Below are 20,513 nucleotides of genomic sequence, written 5' to 3' on the forward strand. Positions count from 1 at the left end.
GAGTGTTAACTATAAAATGACCCTGTTCAGCTAACCCAGGGACTTAGGCAGAGCTCCCTGGAAAATCCACCCACCCCTGTCCCTGCCCCAAATCACTACTGCTTCATCAGCCTTTACCATATGTGTAAGAAAGACTGTACCCTCAGAAAAAATTAAAATTAAAATTCAGACCTAAAGCTAATTAAAAGAAAGCACATTTAAATCCATGGCACTTTAGTAAGTAATTTCCAAATATGCATATTAATCTCTTTAATAAGTACTGTAATACTATGTGAATTTTTTCCTACTTATCAAGATGTTTGCTGTGTTTTAGAGGATCTCATGTGCTAGATGAGAACCACACTTGAGATGAGCCCTCAAGCACGCATGTGCAGTCTAGCAGAGATAGAGAAGGACAGCCCTGATGACCACGATGCTGGGAGCCACTGAGAAATTGAATGAATGAATGCCCTAGTTATGCTAGCGTGGCTTGAGTGCAGGGTGTGGGGAATGGGTGTCGGCCTCAAAAGGCCCAAAGCTTGAGCAATGCAACACAATGATTTAGAGCAGACACACTTCAGGACACAGCCACATTAATCAAAAGTTGAGGACTCAGTTAAAAAGTTTCAGTGAAAGAAAAACAAGGCCTCAACAAACAATTTTTACTTAAGAAAACATTAGATACATTCTACCTCTATGTAGAGTCTTGTTGAAGAAAAAAAGAACAGGTTGCAGAAGTAAATATGGGTTTAAAATTCTAGTTCAGTCACTTACTAGTTATGCCACCTTGGAACAGTTACTTATTATCTCTTATTAGTCTGTTTCTTCCTCATAAAATGGGCATAATGGGTAGCACCTGTGGCTCAGTGGGTAGGACGCAGACCCCATATACTGAGGGTGGCGGGTTCCAACCCAGCCCCTGCCAAACTGCAACAAAAAGTAGCTGGGTGTTGTGGTGGGCGCCCGTAGTCCCAGCTACTCAGGAAGCTGAGGCAAGAGTATCGTCTAAGCCCAGGAGTTGGAGGTGACTGTGAGCTGTGACCTCACAGCACTCTACCAAGGGTGACAAAGTGAGACTCTGTCTCTAAAAAACAAATAAATAAATAAAATAAAATAAAATGGGCATAATGATGGGCTTATCATAAATTGGATGTAGCAAAGCACAGGAAGTGCTCTGCACAAGGTAAATGCTCTGAGATTAGAGCTTGAGCGATGATATGATTATTTTTTATATTTTGCTTCAAATTGGTAAGAAGTGCTTAATGCTGGGGTGGTGCCTGTGGCTCAAAGGAGAAGGGTGCCATATGCCAGCAGTGGCGGGTTTAAACCCAGCCCTGGCCAAAAACTGCAAAAAAAAAAAGGTGCTTAATGCATATTTATTTATTATACCAAACATTAAAGAGGCACATTTTCTTAGAAGGGGCTTTCCTTGAATTCTCAGTTCACTTAATCATCTTCTAAAGAGACCTAAACTTCTTGGGGTTTTATCTTGACAAAGTACCATCTTCCCAACTCGAGAATCACTTTCCAGTCCTTAGAGGTCACTGCCAAAATGGTCAAGCTGTATCCACACAGACTCTGATCTTGAGAATTACATATAGAAATAAGAACACACTCTCAATGAATCCCAAACAATAAAACAAACAAATAAATAAATAAAAGAATTAAGAACACATCCCTACAAGCTTCTCTGGCATCTCTTGAGCAAAGTGAACAAATGAAGCCCTAGCGGGCTGCATCTCCACGTGGTTTTTTAATGGATGGCTAACAAAGCAATCCTGCTGAAGCCAGGACGTCTCAACTTCCTTTTCCTGAACAGCGCATTTACCAAAACATTTCATTCACCCTTGGCATTCCATTCCGCAAAGCTTCCTACAGTTAACTTTTAATTTCATCTAACTTATCATCTCCAGCAAAACCACTAAAATTCTAATGGATTTCCACTATTTCCAGAGATAAACTCAAATGAGTTCAAAGATGGACAAAAATAGAATAACCCAGGGGCAGAAGGGGGGAGAAAAACGTAAAAAGAACAAGACAGAAAGCTGAGTAACATCAGAAGGAACGCATCAAAGACAACACAACGCCGCGTAAAGGACAGGCAGGCTTCAGGGCTTACCCCCAGCGGCGGCAGGCCCTCCACCACGTTCTTCTTGCCGGAGAGGAGGTCAGACACCGGCCTCTTCTTCGGAGAGTCCCTCCTGGCGCGGTACCGCCCCGACGTGGTGAGGTCGGACTCGGACATGGAGGGCGTCAGCAGCCCGTCCCTGCGGGGCAGCCCCGGGCTGGCGGCGCGCATGTGCGGCTGGGGCTCGAGCACCTGCAGCGGCCCCGCCGGGGGCGCGGGGTCCCGGGGGCAGCCTCCGGATCGCCGGGCCCCGGCCTGTGCTCTGCTTTCCTCCTCAAAATCCTCCTCCTCTTCACTGCTGTGTATCAGCATGGTGGCGTCTGAGAGGGACTTCTTGTGGCCGTATCTCAGGCCTTCCTGCTCTTCGGGCTCCTCTTGCTTTGTCCTCTCACTGAACACGCTCTGCTGGGAGCCTGGGGAGACTGCGCGCGGGGCCACCTCGGCGGCCGATGCCGACAGGGTGCGCTCCTTGAGCCGCAGGCCCTCCAGCCCGTGCGCCAGCCCAGCCACCTCAATGCTGTTGCGCTTGTGCAGCTGTGCGCGCCGCGCGGCCGTCAGGGGCTCGCTGACCTCCTGCAGGGAGTGGGCCACCGGCAGGCTGTCCTCCTGGAAGGTCTGCACCGAGTGGTGCACGCGCCGCGTGATCAGGTCGGGGTTGCTGCTGCTGGTGTACAGGTGGCGCGACAGGTCTGGGGTGCTGTTGGCCGGCCTCGGGTACGGGTAGGGCGGCGGCGGCCGGTACACCTGGGTCTTCATGATGTTGGCGGCCGGATACTCTTGGGCCTGCAGCTGTACGTTGGTCAGCTCGGGGACACTGACGGCGCCCACCACGGGCCTCCGCTCGGCAAGGTAGGGGTACGGGGAAGGGCTGTGGAAGCTGTAGTTGAGGGTGAGCGGGTAGTGCGCGGGCGGCGAGGCCAAGTGCGCGTGCTCACGGATCTCCGGCTGGCTGTAGACCAGGGCGTCCGGCCGGCTGTAGGCGTACGAGTTGCCGATGCTGAGGTTGCGCAGAGAGTGGCTCTGCCGGTCTGCGTGCACCAGGCCCCGGTTGAGCTGCTTCATCACAGTCTCATAGTCTGGGGTCGGGCGGTAGGACGGAGGGATCAGGGCACTGTGCCTGTGCGACGGGACGTAGTCGGGTCTCATGACGTCACTCCCAGTGATGCTGGGGTTGGAGGACATGGGCGAGGGCTGCAGGTAAGACTGAGGGTTATTCAGGGAGTTAGTGCTGTGTGCGCTGTAGACGCTGCCGTTTCGGATCCGACCGTTGAGGTCGATCTGGGCTCTATCCAGACTTGTCTGAGAGTGACAATAGTATCCATTCTGGTTGGGCACAAAGAGGTTATCTGAAAAAATAATTTTTAAATGATTTTTTTAAATTGGCCTAATTAATCCACCCTAACCTTTGATGACATTTTAAACACAGCTTGTAAAAATCCATTCTAAAGTGACCTGGCTTTAGCCACACTATCTGTACGAACCTGAGCCTCAGCTTTCTCATCTATAGGACCAGGAAGTCTCTGCCTGTTCAAAGGGCACCATTCAGGATCTGACATCCAATAAGATTAGCCAAATCTAAATCCAATGTCACAAGTATAATTCTGTCACAAAATGTATCTTCTTCTGGAAGTTAAGAACTATTTTACTGGTTTAGCACCTGTAGCTCAGTGGCTAGGGCACCAGCCACATACACCGGAGCTGGTGGGTTCCAATCTAGCCCAGCCTACCAAACAACAATGACAACTACAACAACAACAACAAAAAATAGCTGGGTGTTGTGGTGGACACCTATAGTCCCAGCTACTTGGGAGGCTGAGGCAAGAGAATCACTTAAGCCCAAGAGTTTGAGGTTGCCGTGAACTGTGATGCCATGGCATTCTACCCAGGGGTGACATAGGGAGACTCTGTCTCAAAAAAAACAAAAATCAAAACTATTTTACTAGAGACACAAATAGACTTCTGGGAATTCTAGGCAGCTGCTGACTGCTTTCTCTCCCTGGGCAGGGATGTGGCCTTGCTGATGCTAAGCTAGTTCAAGCACCAACCAACTATAAAAAATTTCGTAACTGTAGTTTTAGATCATTTGTATAGCTTCTTCCAGAATGAATATAAAAATTTTGGCCATAATAGGGGTAGTGAGTGATATAGCAGGGTCTAAGCTTCTCTGGCCAACAGTGTCACCAGTAGCCGCACACCCCATTAGGGGTCCAGAAGCCAAGAGGACAGGCTTAGATAGATGCAGCTGCCCTGCCCTGGCCCAGGGCTAACAGAATCAGGAGTGCAATCTAATTTTACCATGGCTAGCGTGTGGGCTAGCAGGGAGCTGTGTTTCTTCCAGCCAACCTGTAGCTCACTCGGTGCTGTTATCAGTGAGGGTGATTTCTAACACGTCAAAGAAACTCAGCAGTCAAGTCCTTTAGAGAACTGTTTCCCGTGAAAAGCATTCTTTTTTGCTTAAAAAGCTCTATGATGGTTTAAGTGACAACTGATTACCAAAGTAATACACCACAGTCTAGTGAGTATACTTCATTAGAGAGGCACAGAGCTACGGAGAAACAGCACTGTAATGTCCATTGTATTCTCCCCAGTGACACATAATGCTTCCTTGTCACTGTCCTTTCTCCATCTGTGGAACAGCCAGCTACCTCTCAGTCTCTAGAGTCTCTCTCTCCTACTGTCATCACTCAGGCCCTTACCACAGCTTGTGTGGACTAGCATGACACTTGCCTAGCTGCTTTCCCTGCCACCAGGCTTCTCTCTGTACCCCACAAACCACCCAATCCTTTGTGAGACTGTTATGTGGAAAAGACTATACTAAGAACAGAAGGGGATTAAAGTTAAATGGAATACAGGCAAGTAAAAGATGAAGATACGCACAAAATCACCATAATTTAAGCAAGAAGAGATAAGAGTTATAAGAGTCCAGAGGGAAGGATCACTTCCAGGTTCGGCTGGGCTGATGAGACAAAGAAGAGAGAATCAAGAACAAGCCCACAGGAGAGACAGCAGTTGGGGCCTGCAGGGTAGGCATGTGCAGCTTCTTCCATCAGCAGATGTCTCAGGACAGCACACACCTCACCCCTTGACATCAGGCACAGCAATGCAACTAGTATCAGTAAAGAGAAGTCAGCAGAGGACTAAGAGCCAAATTCCATGATCTATTTCCCCTGCAACATTCCAGATAGAAGGTGCTCCCACAGCCCAAGGCCTAAGGCAGGCTTGACATGCAGCAGAGCCCTCCTGCCAGTGCACAAGGGACAGGACCTGGGCCGGGAGTAACCTTTACTGCTTTAAGCCACGTAAGTTTGGAATGGTTTCTCAGCACAATATAACCTGGCTTATCCTGTCTGGATAGCAGTATGTAGACAGGAGGGTGCGAGGGATAAGGGTGACTGGCTAACAGGGCAGGAAAGGGCAAAGCTTGGCCGGAGTGTCAGGTAGCCAGCCAGGAGCAAAGTAATAGTGGGAAGAAAGACTGGCGAGTAGGCTCCAGGAATATCATGCCGAGTCTTGAACACTAAGTAAGGAACAATCCTCTACACCAGGGACGCTGGCCTGGCAGCTGTGACCAGATGAACTAGGGAGACTGGGTACTGAAGATACCAGCCTGTGAGATGCAACAGCTACATGAGGAGCAAGACAAAAGTAAAGGTAAAGAAAAAGAAAAGAAAAGGAGGGAAGGGGGAGAAACAAAGGGAAAGACTAGATTTGGAGGACTGGATGAGGAGCAGGAATAGGGGAAGAAATATGGAAGATGCAGTAGGATTTGTAACGACTAGATGTTGAGGGCAAAAAAACAAAAGTGAAGTAATGAACATGTGCAGCACGGAATCTAAGTAATCAGGATAATGATGTCATCATAAAAACAAAGTAAGGAACACAAGAAATGGGGCAGGCTTGTCAAGTAGAGTGTGAAGTTCCAATTTGTTCTTTTAATTTCCAGCAAGTCTTCATAGGGGGTACTGTTTACTAAGTGCTACCTACCATAAGCCCAGTGCTGCATGAAGGCTTCACACACACAAGCTATCATGACTGTCCTGACAACTTATCGCATGGCTGGAAACATGGGGCTGGAGCCCAGGACTGAGGAAAATATAGATTTGATGGTTGTCCTTGATGAAATTTCAAATGTGGCTGAGGCTACTGTGGAAGAGATTTTAAAACAGATTTTCAAGATGGAGCAAATCCTTAAACTGGACAGAGGAGAATCTAGGGGTGCTGGGGACCTAGAGAGAGCAGCATTAGCCTAAAGGCAAAGGCAAGTGGGTCACCAACCAGCAGAAGGAGCACACTGAGGGTCCTCTCAGAAGAAGTGAGTGAAAAAGAAGAAAGCCTTAGAGTAGTGGTTTGCACCTGTGATCCCAGCATTTTGGGAGGACAAAACAGGAGGATTATTTGAGGTCAGGAGTTCAAGACCAGCCTGAGCAATGTAGCAAGATCCTATCTCTACAAAATAATAAGAAAAATTAGCTGAGTGTCGTGGCACATACTTGTAGTCCCAGCATTCTGAAGGCTGAGGCAAGAGGACTGCTTAAGCATAGGAGTCTAAGGTTGCTGGGAGCTAGGATGACACCACTGCACTCAAGCACAGGCAAAAGAGCCAAACTCTGTCTCAAAAAGATAAATTAATAAATAAAAGAAAAAATAAATCATAGTTAAAAGAGAGGAGAGCAAAATATATATATATATTTGGATGCCTACAGACTGAGGAACTTGAATAAGCAGTAGAGAGAGACCCTTGCAGAGGACAGCCTTGTCCCGAAATGAGAGTGGCTGGAATTCCGAGTACTACAAAGGAACAGAGCAGAAGGAAGAGAGGATAGGGAAGAAATAAAAAACATCTGAGCTGGATGCTCGCAGAATCCACACCCTAAAGCAATGCTCTGTACTGCCCACCTCAATGCATGAAAATTCTTATATTTGCGCATAAGGGCTGGTGCAAATGACACACGTACAGTCACAACCTACTTTCTGGGCCCTTTGTGCATTATTCCCTACATGAAAAGGCAACTGGACCCCTCTACTCTCTTAAACACCCGCTTCTTCACTCTCTACCACAGCATTCACTATCCCCTAAACCCAGGAGCAGCAATCCCAGTCAAGTATTCACTTTTCTACCTGCTAAAATCCACTCATCTTTCAAGGTCCAGAAATTTCTTCTCAATCTCCCCAACAATATGAATCTTTCTTCTAGGAAACAGCACAGTAATTGCATGCCTTCTCTCAGTTAAACAATCAAGTTCCTTTTTTTTGTTTCAAATTCCTTTTGTATTCAAGTCATTTGTGCACTTATCTCTCCTCTTTGCCCCCACTAAATTCTAAGCTTCTAAAGATTCAGGACCAGTGCAGGGGCTCATGTCTGTAATACCAACATTATGGGAGGCCAAGGGGAGAGCATCACTTAAAGCCAGGAGTTGAAGTCTACTCAGACCAACATATTGAGATCCCTTATCTACAAAAATTATTTTGAAATTAGCCAGGTGTGGTGGCTGAGACAGGAGGATCACTTGAGCCCAGGCGTTCAAGGTTGTAAGTGACTATGATGGTGCCTGAATCACAGAAAGAGATCCTGTACTGAAGATATCAGGTTGTGTATTATTGGTAACAATACATAATAATAATAATAATGATAAGGCTGGGCACGGTAGCTCATACTTGTAATCCTAGCACTCTGGGAGGCCAAGGCAGGTGGATTGCTTGTAGTCAGAGGTTCAAGAGCAGCCTGAGCAAGAGCTAGACCCTGTCTCTACTAAAAATGGAAAAACTAGCCAGGCATGGTGGTGGGTACGTGTAGTTTCAGCTATTTGGGAGACTGAAGCAAGAGGATTGCTCAAGCCCAAGAGTTTGAGGTTGCTGTAAGTTTTAAGGCTACAGTACTCTACCTAGGACAACAGAGTAAGACTCTGTCTCAAATAAATAAATAAATTAATTAATTAAATAAATTTAAAAGCTAAATAAATAATAAAAATAAAATAGAAATATAGGGCGGCACCTGTGGCTCTGTGAGTAGGGCACCGATCCCATTTACCAAGGGTGGTGGGTTCAAACCTAGCCCAAGCCAAACTGCAACAACAACAACAACAAATAAATAAATAGAAATAGAAACAGAAGACGTAGAATTACTCATGTGCCTAAACCTTCCTGGCCTTTGGTATAGTCGTACACAGAGACTATAGAGTAAATGTTAAATGACTGCCTGGCTATCGGCTTTGGGGGCACTGTTGTAAATACAGTTTGCTATACTTCTCATGTGAAGGCCACAGTAATCAATTATTTAAACTCTAACAATGGGATAGTCTCTGGTGGGAAAAAAACACAGCAAGACTGGGACATCTTTCACCAGAAAGTAAGGAAGCATTTAATGGCTAATGGGGGGGGGGGGGGTATTAAAAGGACATAAGAACTAGCCTGATTAAATTCCCTTTCGCTAAATTTGGGATTATCTGAGCATCAGAATTTGATGCTAAATGTTTATTTTACAAATATCCAATCACTTGAATATAATGGCTATTGCCATGACAATGTTGGGATTAAGTTCCCCCCCAAACTATTCAGGTTTCAAGAGCTCTCAGTCTTCACAGATTTATTCATAGTAGTAACTATGTAAGGAAGGCATTGCAGAAATTGTGTACTTTACCTTGGGAAGAAGCATATGGTTCCGTATAATGTCCATTATAGTGCAGCGGGGGTGGGGGAGGCATCACGTAGGGCTGAGGTTTCGGCTAAGAAATAGTGTTGGAAATGGGGTTAAAAAGTATTACCCATGCAACACAGATAAAGTCATTCTCTGCTGAATTCATTCCCTGCATTAAAAGACTTCTAAAAGGAGCGGCGGCCATAGCTCGGTGGGCAGGAAGCCAGCCAAATACACCCAGGCTGGGTAGTTCAAACCTGGCCCCGACCAGCTAAACAACAATGATGACTGCAACCAAATAATAGCCAGGAGTTGTGATGGGTATCTGTAGTCCTAGCTACTTGGGAGGCTGAGGCAAAAGAATCACTTAAGCCCAAGAGTTTGAGTTTGCGGTGAGCTGTGATGCCACAGCACTCTACCAAGGTCGACAAAATGAGACTCTGTCTCAAAAAAAAAAAAAAAAGAAAGAAAGAAAAAGAAAAGACTTCTAAAGAGTTAGATAAAAATAAACATGAAGGCTTGGCGCCTCTAGCTCCAGTGGCTGGGGTGCCGGCCACAAACACCAGGGCTGGTGGGTTCGAACCCGGCCCAACAAAATGATGACAACTAAACAACAATGACAACTGCAACAAAAAAACAGCTGGGCATTTTGGCAGGCATCTGTAGTCCCAGTTACCTAGGAGGGTGAGGCAAGAGAATCACTTAAGCCTAAGTGTTTGAGATTGCTGTGAGCTGTGATGCCACAGCACTATACTGAGGGCAACATAGTGAGACTCTGCCCCTCCCCCCCCAAAATAAATAAACATGAAGACACAGTCACTTTTACCATATCTATCATTTTCAATGTTTGCCCAAATGGGAATTCTAAGCTCTATGCACTGAAACCAAGGACATTAGATAGCACAAGAAAATCTGCATTCATAAAGAGCAAGAAGGGATAGTCACAAATATATATATAATACATATATATAATACATATATATATATCTGGGTGAGGTGGCTCACACCTCTAATCCTAGCACTCTAGGAGGCTGAAGGAGGTGGACAGCCTGAGGTCAGGAGTTTGAGACCAGTATGAGCAAGACAGAGACCCCCCCACCCCTACTAAAAATAGAAAAACCTAGCCAAGCATTGAGGAGGGTGACTCTAGTCCCAGCTACTTGGGAGGCCAAGACAAGAGAATCTCTTGATCCCAAGAATTTGAGGTTGCTGTGAGCTATGATGCCATAGCACTCTATCCAGGGTGACAGAGTAAGACTGTCTCAATAAAAAAAAAAAAAAAGGAGGCTTACATATAGTACGGTCAATCTTACTAGACAGTCATCTATTATTTTAAATGTATAACAATTTATGATTACTCTTGGCTAACAGAGTTTTTAACTTTTGATTAGACCTAAAATTATGTATCATAATATAAATCCTAGGTTGGACCATTTCTCTAGTTAAAAATAATCAGATATCAGCACAAATTTATGGTTCAAACTCCAAAATAACACAACTGAAAGCATATTTTATAAGGAGAATGACATCATTAAAAGACAAAAAAGCAATCTTCCTTTTTTCTTACCAGAGACATCCTTGAAGAAGACCTCCTTCTGATGGGGTTCACTGTGACACTCTGAGTTTGCCTATAAAAGAACAAGTCCTTGAGACGAGCACACACCCATGCGTACACACGTGCACATATATGCACACACGTACACGCACACAAATTCTATAAAGAAAAGATACAAGAAGGTAAAATGATAAACCTTCTTAGACAAAAAAGATAAACCAGCCCAATCACAAATTAGAGAAAAGAAAGGAGATTCTCTGTCAGCCTGTGGGGCCTTGGCCCTTTCCTGCTGCCCCAACTGCTTGGCCCATGCGCTGTGGTTTCAGGCTCCCTGGGGAGCCTTATCCCTGGACCACCAGAGTGTACTGGGTGAGCCCTGAGCATCAACAGTCCTCGGGATGACCATTAGCTGTCAGCCCAGGACACTGGAACAGCATAAACTTCCTTTCACTAAAAGTCTGTTAACCAAGACCACAAGCATGATGAAGAGATACGTTTATAATTATGGGGACTTAAAAATCTACATTTTCTCTAAGGAAGAAAGTTAAGGACAACAAAAAAGTAGAAATTTTGGTTCAACAGGCCTGTGGCACTTTCTTTGAAAGGAATTCCTCTCTGATCAGCTTTAATTATACAGTTTTTAAAAGCAACTAAGAGTATTAAAGAACACTAACTGGGGCGCTCACTGGTTCAGTGAGTAGGGCGCCCGGCCCCATATACAGAGGGTGGTAGGTTCGAACCTGACCCCAGCCAAACTGCAACAAAAAAATAGCCAGGCATTGTGGTGGGTGCCTGTAGTCCCAGCTACTCAGAAGGCTGAGGCAAGAGAATTGCCTAAGACCAAGAGCTGGAGGTTGCTGTGAGCTGTGACACAACAGCACTCTACTGAGGGCAATAAAGTGAAATTCTGTTTAAAAAAAAAAAGGCGGGGGGGCCAGCACCTGTGGCTCAAAGGAGCAGGGTGCCAGCCCCATAGGCCTGAGGTAGCGGATTCAAACCCAGCCCCGGCCAGGAAAAAAAAAAAAGACCACTAACTGACATTTGTCTGTGAATCTGAGATTTAAACTATTCACATAGCAAGTTCTATCTTTGAAGAAACAATTAGGTAAGAAAGGAACAAGAACTAGAACAGCCAGGTGTAACCACCACTGTTTTCAAACAGAAGCAAGATTTTTTTTTGTTCTTTTGTGTACTTTTAAGTGCAAATAGGATCTAAGAACCTAAACACCTTGGATTCTTGGCTTTGTTGATAAGATGTAACGCCGTGAAAGCTCTTTTCTTTTACCATTTGTCCTTGGCTCATGACCTTATACAACACAGTTAATAATTGATGCAAAGATATTTTGTGACCTTTGTTTATAGTGTTCTAAGGACTAATTGCTAGAAAAATGCATCATCACAAATAGAACATTCAAATCATTTAATCAGAAAATTTAAAATATCAAGCCTATGTCTTACAAATTAACATTATTCTTAGCACTCTGATAAGAAGTATCTTATATTCAAGCCCTGAATACTAGCTTATTTTTTTTAACAATTTTTTTTTTTTAAGAGACAAAGTCTCACTTTATCGGTAGATTAAAGCACCTCGGTATAGTGCTGTAGTATCACAGCTCACAACCTCCAAGTCCTGGGCTTAGGTGATTCTCTTGCCTCAGCTTCCCCAGTAGCTGGGACTACAGGCACCCGCCACAATGCCCAGCTATTTTTTTGTTGCAGTTTGGCTGGGGCAGGGTTTGAACCCACCACCCTTGGTATATGGGGCCAGCGCCCTATTCACTGAGCCATAGGCGCTGCCCAACCAAACTTTTGAGAGAAAAAGAAAACAGGGACATATTAGGAACTTAATATCAGGTAACTACAACTGCTTTTACTAGTTGACTTTTTAAAATAATTTCCTGGCCAAGTGCAGTGGCTCACACCTATAATCCTAGCCCTTTAGAAGGCCAAGGCAGGCTGATCCCTTGAGCTGAGGGGTTCTAGACTGCCTGAGTAAGCCCATTTCCACTAAAAATTGAAAAAATTAGTCAAGCATTGTGGCAGGCACATGTAGTCCCAAATACTTGGGAAGCTGAGGCAGATGGATCACTTGAACCCAGGGATCTGAGGTTACTATGAGCTAGGCTGATGCAATGGCACTCTAGCCTGGGCAACAGAATAAGACTCTGTCTCAAAAAATAAATGAATAAATAATAAAAAATAAATACAATAATTTCCTTTCATTATCATCAGGTTGTTGATGAAAAATAAATGCCTGGCTGGGTGCAGTAGCTCATGCCTGTAATCCCAGCACTTGGGAGGTCAAGGCAGGTAGACTGCCTAAGCTCACAGGTTTAAGACCAGCCTGAGCCAGAAATCCATTTAATGAGTAAAAATAGCCAGGCACTGTGGTGGGTGTTTATAGTCCCACCTACTTGGGAGGCTGAGGCAAGAGGATCACTTGAAGCCACGAGTTTTAGGTTGATGTGAGTTAAGATGCTATGGCACTCTACCAAGGGTGACCAAACGAGACTGTCTTTAAAAAAAAAAAAAAGAGGGCAGTGGCCACATACACAGAGGCTGGAGGGTTCAAACCCATCCCAGGACAGCTAAAACAACAAAGACAACAGCAATAACAACAAAAAAATAGCTGGGCATTGTGGGAGATGCCTATAGTCCCAGGTACTTGGGAGAATGAGGCAAGAGAATTGTTTAAGCCCAAGAGTTGGAGGTAGCTGTGAGCTGTAATGCCACAGCACTCTACCCAGGGCTATAGCTTGAGCCTCTGTCTCAAAAAAAAAGAAAGAAAGAAAGAGGAAAAAAAGTCTGTTTTCCAAAGGATGTCCCATTCTTCCAGTATTTATTTTGGAGCAATAATTCTGCATGATGGGCCTGGACTTTTTTGTTTTGTTTTTGAAATACTCCTTAACTGCACATTAATGTATTTCTTAAAATTGTTGTCCAGAATTTGAGGACACTATGTTTTCTAGCCTTGAAATCCATCGTTCCTGGTTGTTTTCCATTGTCAAGACTAGGTTTAGACAAACTAGGTCCTAACCTTTATGTTCAGTCTCTCAGAGACTCACTCTCACAGTAGACTGAACTTTTTATTTTAAACTTTTAATTATTATAAGCATATAATAATTGTATATATTTATATGGTAGATGTGATGTTTTGATACAGGCATACAGTATGTATTAATCAAATCAGGGTAATTGAGGTACCTCAAGCATTTATCATTTCGTGTTAGGAATATACTAATTCTACTCTTTTAGTTATTATTTTTTTTTATTAAATCATAACTGTGTACATTGATGCATTTATGGGGTTCAGTGTACTGATTTGATATATGGTGTGAAATGCTTACATTGAACACATCCTTCATCCTTGCTTACTTGTTGTGGTAAGACAATTATACTCTTTTTTTCTTTTTTTTTTTTTAGAGACAGAGTCTCACTTTATCACCCTTGGTAGAATACTGTGGCCTCACAGCTCACAGCAACCTGCAACTCCTGGGCTTAGGCTATTCTCTTGCCTCAGCCTCCCAAGTAGTTGGGACTACAGGTACCTGCCACAATGCTATTTTTTTTTTTCTTGTTGTTGTTGCAGTTTTGACCAGGGCTGGGGTGGAACCTGCCACCCTCAGTATATGGGGCCGGTGCCCTACCCACTGAGCCACAGGCACCGCCTGACAATTACACTCTTTTCTTAATGGTTTTTAAATGTACCATTGCATCACGCACATTAGGTGAGGTTCCTCCCCAAATGCCCTCCTTCCTCCTACCTCCTCCCTCCTCTCTCTCTCCTCTTCCCTTCTACTTTCTGGACTGTAGTTATATTTTACCCTTTATATGAATGTGTAGGTGATTATATATTGATTTCATAGTAGTACTGAGTACATTGGATCCTTTTTTTTTTCCCCATTCCTGAGATAATTTACTAAGAAGAGTATGTTCCAGCTCCATCCAGGTAAACATAAAAGATGTGAAGTCTCCATCTTTTTATGGCTGCATGGTATTCCATGGTGTATATATATCAAAACTTGTTAATCCATTCATGGGTTGATGGACACTTGGCTGTTTCCATATCTTGGCAATTATGAATTGGGCTGCAATAAACATTCTGGTGGAAATGTCATTATTGTAAAATATGAGGAATAGAGGAATTGCAGGATCGTTGGTAGGTCTATTTGTAGTTCCTTGAGTATTCTCCAAATTTCTTTCCAAAAAGAAAGAAATTATTAGCTTGCATTCCCACCAGCAGTGTAGAAGTGTTCCCTTCTCTCTGCATCCATGCCAACATCTGTAGTTTTGGGATTTTGTTATGTGGGTTAATCTTACTGGAGTTGGATGATATATCAAAGTGGTTTTGATTTGCATTTCTCTGATGATTAAAGATGACGAGTGGTTTTTCATGTGTTTGTAGGCTGTGCGCCTGTCTTCATCAGAGAATTTTCTGTTCAAGTCTCTTGCCTACACAGAAATGAGGTTATTTGTTCTTTTCTTATTGATTAGTTTGAGTTCTCTGTGGATTCTAGTTATCAGACCTTTATCAGAAGTATAACCTGGGCTCAGTGCCTGTGGCTCAAGTGGCTAAGGTGCCAGCCACATACACCTAAGGTGGTGAGTTCGAATCCAGCCCGGGCCCGCAAAAACAACAATGATGGCTGCAACCAAAAAAATAGCTGGGCATTGTGGCAGGCACCTGTGGTCCCAGCAACTTGGGAGGCTGAGGCAGGAGACTTGCTTGAGCCCAGGAGTTGGAGGTTGCTGTGAGCTGTGATGCCATAGCACTCTACCCAGGGGGATAGCTTGAGGCTCTGTCTCAAAAAAAAAAAAAAGAAGAAGAAGCATAACCTGCAAAATCTCCCATTTTGAAGGTTGTCTGTTTACTTTATGTACTGTGTTCTTGGCTGTGCAGAAGCTTTTTAGTTTGATCAGATCCCAGTAATGTATTTTTGGTGTTGCTTCAATTGCCTGGGGGTTCCTCCTCATAAAATATTCTCCCAGGCTGCTTTCTTCAGGTGTTTTCCCTGCACTCTGTTCTAGTATTGTTATAGTTTCATGTCTTAAGTTTAAATCTTTTATCCAGTGAGAATCAATTTTTGTTAATGGTGAAAGGTGGGGGTCCAGTTTCAGTCTTAGTCTACAGGTTGCCAGCCAGTTCACCCAGCACCATTTGTTAAATAGGGAGTCTTTCTACCACTGAATGTTTTTGATAGGCTTATCGAAGATCAAATGATGATAAGTAGTTGGGTTCATCTCTTGGTTCTCTATTCTGTTCCACACATCTACCTCTCTGTTTTTGTGCCAGTACCATAATGTTTTGATCACTGTAGATTTATAGTATAGCCTGAAGTCTGTAATGTGATACCTCCTGATTTGTGTTTATTTCTGAGTAATGTATTTGCTATTTGAGGTTTTTTTCTGATTCCATATAAAACGAAGCACTATTTTTTCAAGCTCTTTAAAGTATGACAAGGGTATTTTAATAGGGATTGCATTAAATCTGTAGCTTGCTTTGGGTAGTATGGACGTTTTAACAATGTTGATTCTTCCCAGCCATGAGCATGGTATGTTTTTCCATTTCTTAACATCTTTAGCTATTTGTTTCCTCAGAGTTTCATAATTCTCTTTATACAGATCTTTCACATCCTTTGTTAGGTAAATTCCCAGATATTTCATCTTCTTTGGCACTACTGTTAAAGGAACAGAGTTCCTGACTATATTTTCAGTTTGACTATTGTTGGTATATATAAAAGCTACTGATTTGTAAGTCTTGATTTTGTATCCTGAGATGCTGCTGTATTCCTTGATCACTTCTAAGAGTTCTGTAGTTGAGTCCGTGGGATTTTCCAGATATAGGATCATATCATCAGCAAAGAGTGAGAGTTTGATCTCCTCTGACCCTATTTAGATACCCTTGATCACCTTCAGATCTCTCAGATTAGGCTGAACTTTTAAGGTACCATAAATTCAGAAATAGGGAGAAAGAGTTGTTTATTCTATCTTTATAGATAGAATCTTCTATCAATAAATCCCCAAACATCCATAGTTACTCAGTCTGAGGCAAAACTAAAACTTAAGTGTGTGAAACACAAAATCCAAGGATGCAGAGCACAGGCAGCAACTCCTCCCCACAATAGCTATCTTGGCACCCTGCTGGTAGTGCCCCATGTGGAGGTGCAAACTGCCCACTGCTGAAGCCAGTTCTGCTAAACACAAACCAAGTGGTGAGTCATCTAGTTACTACCTGCTATGTTGCTTTAACCTAGGCAGACTCACCAGTTCTAATATTTTAACCTCGTCTTTCTTTTTGGCATTGTTTTTTATAAATGCAGCTTACTCAGAAACCAGCTATCCTCAACATGGCATAGAAGAGAAAATGATTTAACTATTGGTTATGCTTTCCAAATTTCTGGGGCAGTAACTATGTAGGTGGGTGCTGATAAAAATTAAATAGGTAAAGAAGTCAGAAGAAAATGTGCACTGAAGAAGAAAAAAGGCTGAGCCAGGAGCAGTGGCCCAGGCTTATTGTCCTAGCTACTTGGGAGACTGACTGAGGCAGGAGGACAGCTCAAGCCATGGAAGGAGTTCAAGGCTGTAGTGCACTATGATGGTGCTATGAACAGCCACTGCACTACAGCCTGGGCAACATAGGAAGACCCCATCTCTTAAAAAAAAAGTTTGGCTCGGCGCCTGTGGCTCAAGTGGCTAAGGCGCCAGCCACATACACCTAAGGTGGTGGGTTTGAATCCAGCCCAGGCCCGCCAAACAACAATTATGGCTGCAACCAAAAAAAAAAAAAAAAAAAAAAAATAGCCGAGCACTGTGGCCGGCGCCTGTGGTCCCAGCTACTTAGGAGGCTGAGGCAGGAGACTCGCTTGAGCCCAGGAGTTGGAGGTTGCTGTGAGCTGTGCTGTCACAGCACTCTACCCAGGAGGACAGCTTGAGGCTCTGTTTCAAAAAAAAAAAGTTTGCCAGCTTAAGTATAATCAATTATATTGCTTATTTAAACTGCACATAATTATCTCATGGAATCTGAACACCAACCCTGTAAGGGAGTTCCAGTTATTATCCTCATTTTACAGATAAGGAAACTGAAACTTAGATTAAGTAAATCACTCCTGGTCATGTGGCAAACAAGTAGCAGAACCGGCATCTGAACCAGGCAGGTCTGTCAGATTCCTGACCACAGGCATCTAACAATGATTGACCTGATCCCCTCCCCAGTCCCAACTAATTTGTAAGCGCCATGGAGGCAGGAAGACACGCCATAGTATCACTGGTACTTGGCACATAGGAAGCCCTCAAATGTTTGTTGAGCAAATGAATGACATGGTGACTAACGACTAAAATTGGTGTTCTTCACTAAGCATTTATGGTCAAGCTAATTTCTTTTATTTTTACATATATATATTTATATATTTATAGCTAGTGAAGATGAGTGAGATTTTATTTACTTATTTATTTTTTTGAGACAGAGTCTCACTTTGTCACACTTGGTAGAGTGCCATGGCATATAGCTCACAGCAACCTCAAACTCCTGGGCTCAAGTGATCCTTTTGCCTCAGCCCCCCAAACAACTGGGAATACAGACACAAGCCACAATACCTGGCTATAGAGACAGGATCTTGCTCTTGCTCAGGTTGGTCTAGAACTCCTAAGCTCAAGCAATCCACCCACCTCAGCCTCCCAGAGTGCTAGGATTCCATTGCACTCGGCCTGAGAGTGAGATTTTTAATGAACAAAAAATACACTGGATGGTGGAAATACCCAGTAAATGCCTATCTTGGTAACTTGCCTCTTGAGTTTAGTAAGGGTAAGAACAAAAGTTCTTCTCCCTCCCTACACTAGCGTAGCCAGAGCCCCATATTCAGGCTGAAGGTCACTGTTTTGGCCATGAAATGCCTGGCCCTATGGCCCCCACCTTGGGTTGCTCCTTGGCACGGCAGGCAGGGAGAGGAAAAAAGCTGGCAGAGATCACCTAGGGTAAGTGGGAATACTGATGCTGGGCTTCTCCCTAGCCCCAGGACATGTGGGGTTTTTTAGGGTGATACTGATCTTTATCTATATGAGAACCTACTTAGAAAGGAAGCTGCCTCTCTTCAGCCTTACCAGAGGCCTATGTCCCCACACCCAGAGAGAGATTCACTGTTTGACCTTGTGGCTGCTCCTCAGCTCACCCCCATTACTGCCCTGCTGGTTCACATGAGTCTGTGGGAACCACTGGATCCTCTCTGCACCTCTAGGGGCCCAGAAGACTGGACAGAACAGGGCTGGTCCATCTTCTTCCAGGGATGTTCACAGTCTCCTTGAGCCCTGCCGCAGGCCTAAAAAAAGGGAGAGTAACCCTTTTCCTTTTCTAGGCAGGACCTGCTCCAGTCTCCTGATCATAAAAGTCTCCAGGAGCAAAGTGGACCCTGGCTCTATGTTCACCAGGAGCCCTGGTCTGCAGAATGCTCACTAACTCTCTCACAGTGCTCAGGAAGCTGCCTGCCACAGACTGAAAACCAAGCATCCCCTGGAGAAAGCCTCTTTAGCCCTCTCTCATTTGGTTTAAAGGTTGGAGCATAAAGGTGGAGAATCCCATCCTGCCCTTCCCCTACAGACAGAGGAGAAAAAAGGCCCTTTTACCAAGGACCCTCTCAAGATACCTTCTCTCTTCTAGGCTTTTTGTCACATAAATTGGGGAGAGTGATCAGTTCTGAGGCTTGGGGTGAACAGAGGTGGTTAAAAGCAGCTTTTGACCTAGTACATTGACATTATCTCATTTATAATTCCTAATCCAACCCTAAAGGAATGTTAAATAAAGGTCCCATTACCCCCACTTTACAATTTAACACAAACAAGAAAAGAGATTGTATCTACCTAACATTTTTAAGGCTTGAGTGACATAAAAAGATGATTCTGTTACCTAAACTGCCTTATTGAGTGGGCAGGGGTGAGACTATTGGTTCATGCCATTGTATAAATAGTAAAATACAGTCAATCTGGGTCAAAGTTAGATGAATCACATAGGCCACTCCAAACACTATTAGATTATAGATCAGGACTGGGGATAAACGGGATGCTCTGAGAGCCACCAGTTACCCCTGCCTGAACCAGCATCTAGGATGCACTGTCCAGGTCCAGGTCAGCTGCAGAGGTTTTTTGTTTGTTTGTTTGTTTTTTGAGACAGAGTTTCATTTTTCACCCTCAGTAGTGTGCCATGGTGTCACAGATCAGAGCAACCTCAAACTCCTGGGCTCAAGCAATTCTCTTGTCTCAGCCTCCCCAGAAGCTGGGACTACAGGTGCCCACCACAACATCTCACTACTTTTAGAGATAGGATCTGGCTCTTCTCAGGCTGGTCTTAAACCTGTGAACTCAGACAATCCCCCACTCAGCCTCCCAAAGTGCAGTTTTGTTAAACACCCATCACACTTGAGCTATCCTTGTGGATACTAAGTACTAAGTACTAAGAACAAGTCTACCAGTACTTCAGAATCATCAACACTTGGCTCGGCGCCTGTGGCTCAGCGGCTAGGGTGCCAGCAACATACACCAGAGCTGGCTGGTTCAAATCCAGCCTGGGCCTGTCAAACAATAATGACAACAACAACAACAAAAAAAAAAAAACCAGCCTTGGGCGGCACCTGTGGCTCAGTGGGTAGGGTGCCAGCCCCATATACCGAGGGTGGCAGGCTCAAACCCGGCCCTCCCTGGCCAAACTGCAACAACAACAACAAAAAATAGCCAGGCATTCTGGCAGGTGCCTGTAGTCCCAGCTACTCAGGAGGCTGTGGCAAGAGAATCGCCTAAGCCCAGGAGTTGGAGGTTGCTGTGAGCTGTGACGCCAGATAAAGTGAGACTCCATCTCAAAAAAAAAAAAAAAGAATCATTAACACTGAACATGACCTAAATAATCTACTCTGAGAACTTTAAAAGAAATGGCCATAAAAATCAGTTATATTCAGTTTTGTTGCCCATTGTAATTTTAAAAGTTCATATTAAAAGCTTCATTTACTTTATGTGGGAAACAATGCTGAGACTGGTTTCCCATGAACAAATTATAAATAATTACATAAGAACAGTTCATGGAAAGTGGCTGCCATAATCTATTGGTTATACAGAGATTAAAAATAAATTTTGGAAAATAGTCCTTTAAATACAATTATTCCATTTTTCAAAGAATCAGATGTTCCTTATACAGATACAATATATGCAACATGATGATGACATTTTTTTTTTTTTTT

At 43.9% G+C, this 20,513-nt stretch overlaps 1 protein-coding gene across 3 annotated transcripts in view; it reads right to left on the bottom strand.

The window, feature by feature from the left end:
- PTPN21 (protein tyrosine phosphatase, non-receptor type 21) overlaps window positions 1-20,513 on the bottom strand; it is an 84,454-nt gene that overhangs the window by 11,578 nt on the left and 52,363 nt on the right. For all 3 annotated transcript variants that reach the window (XM_003786968.3, XM_023511577.1, XM_023511578.1), the window contains 3 exons: window positions 10,309-10,369; window positions 8,745-8,829; window positions 2,099-3,453 (listed from right to left, as the gene is read on the bottom strand). In XM_003786968.3, the coding sequence (XP_003787016.1) occupies window positions 2,099-3,453; window positions 8,745-8,829; window positions 10,309-10,369 (1,501 nt within the window). The remainder of the gene's footprint in view (window positions 1-2,098; window positions 3,454-8,744; window positions 8,830-10,308; window positions 10,370-20,513) is intronic.

This window comes from Otolemur garnettii, unplaced genomic scaffold (assembly GCF_000181295.1).
Source record: "Otolemur garnettii isolate 467f Iridium unplaced genomic scaffold, OtoGar3 scaffold00020, whole genome shotgun sequence".
Lineage (NCBI taxonomy): Eukaryota > Metazoa > Chordata > Mammalia > Primates > Galagidae > Otolemur > Otolemur garnettii.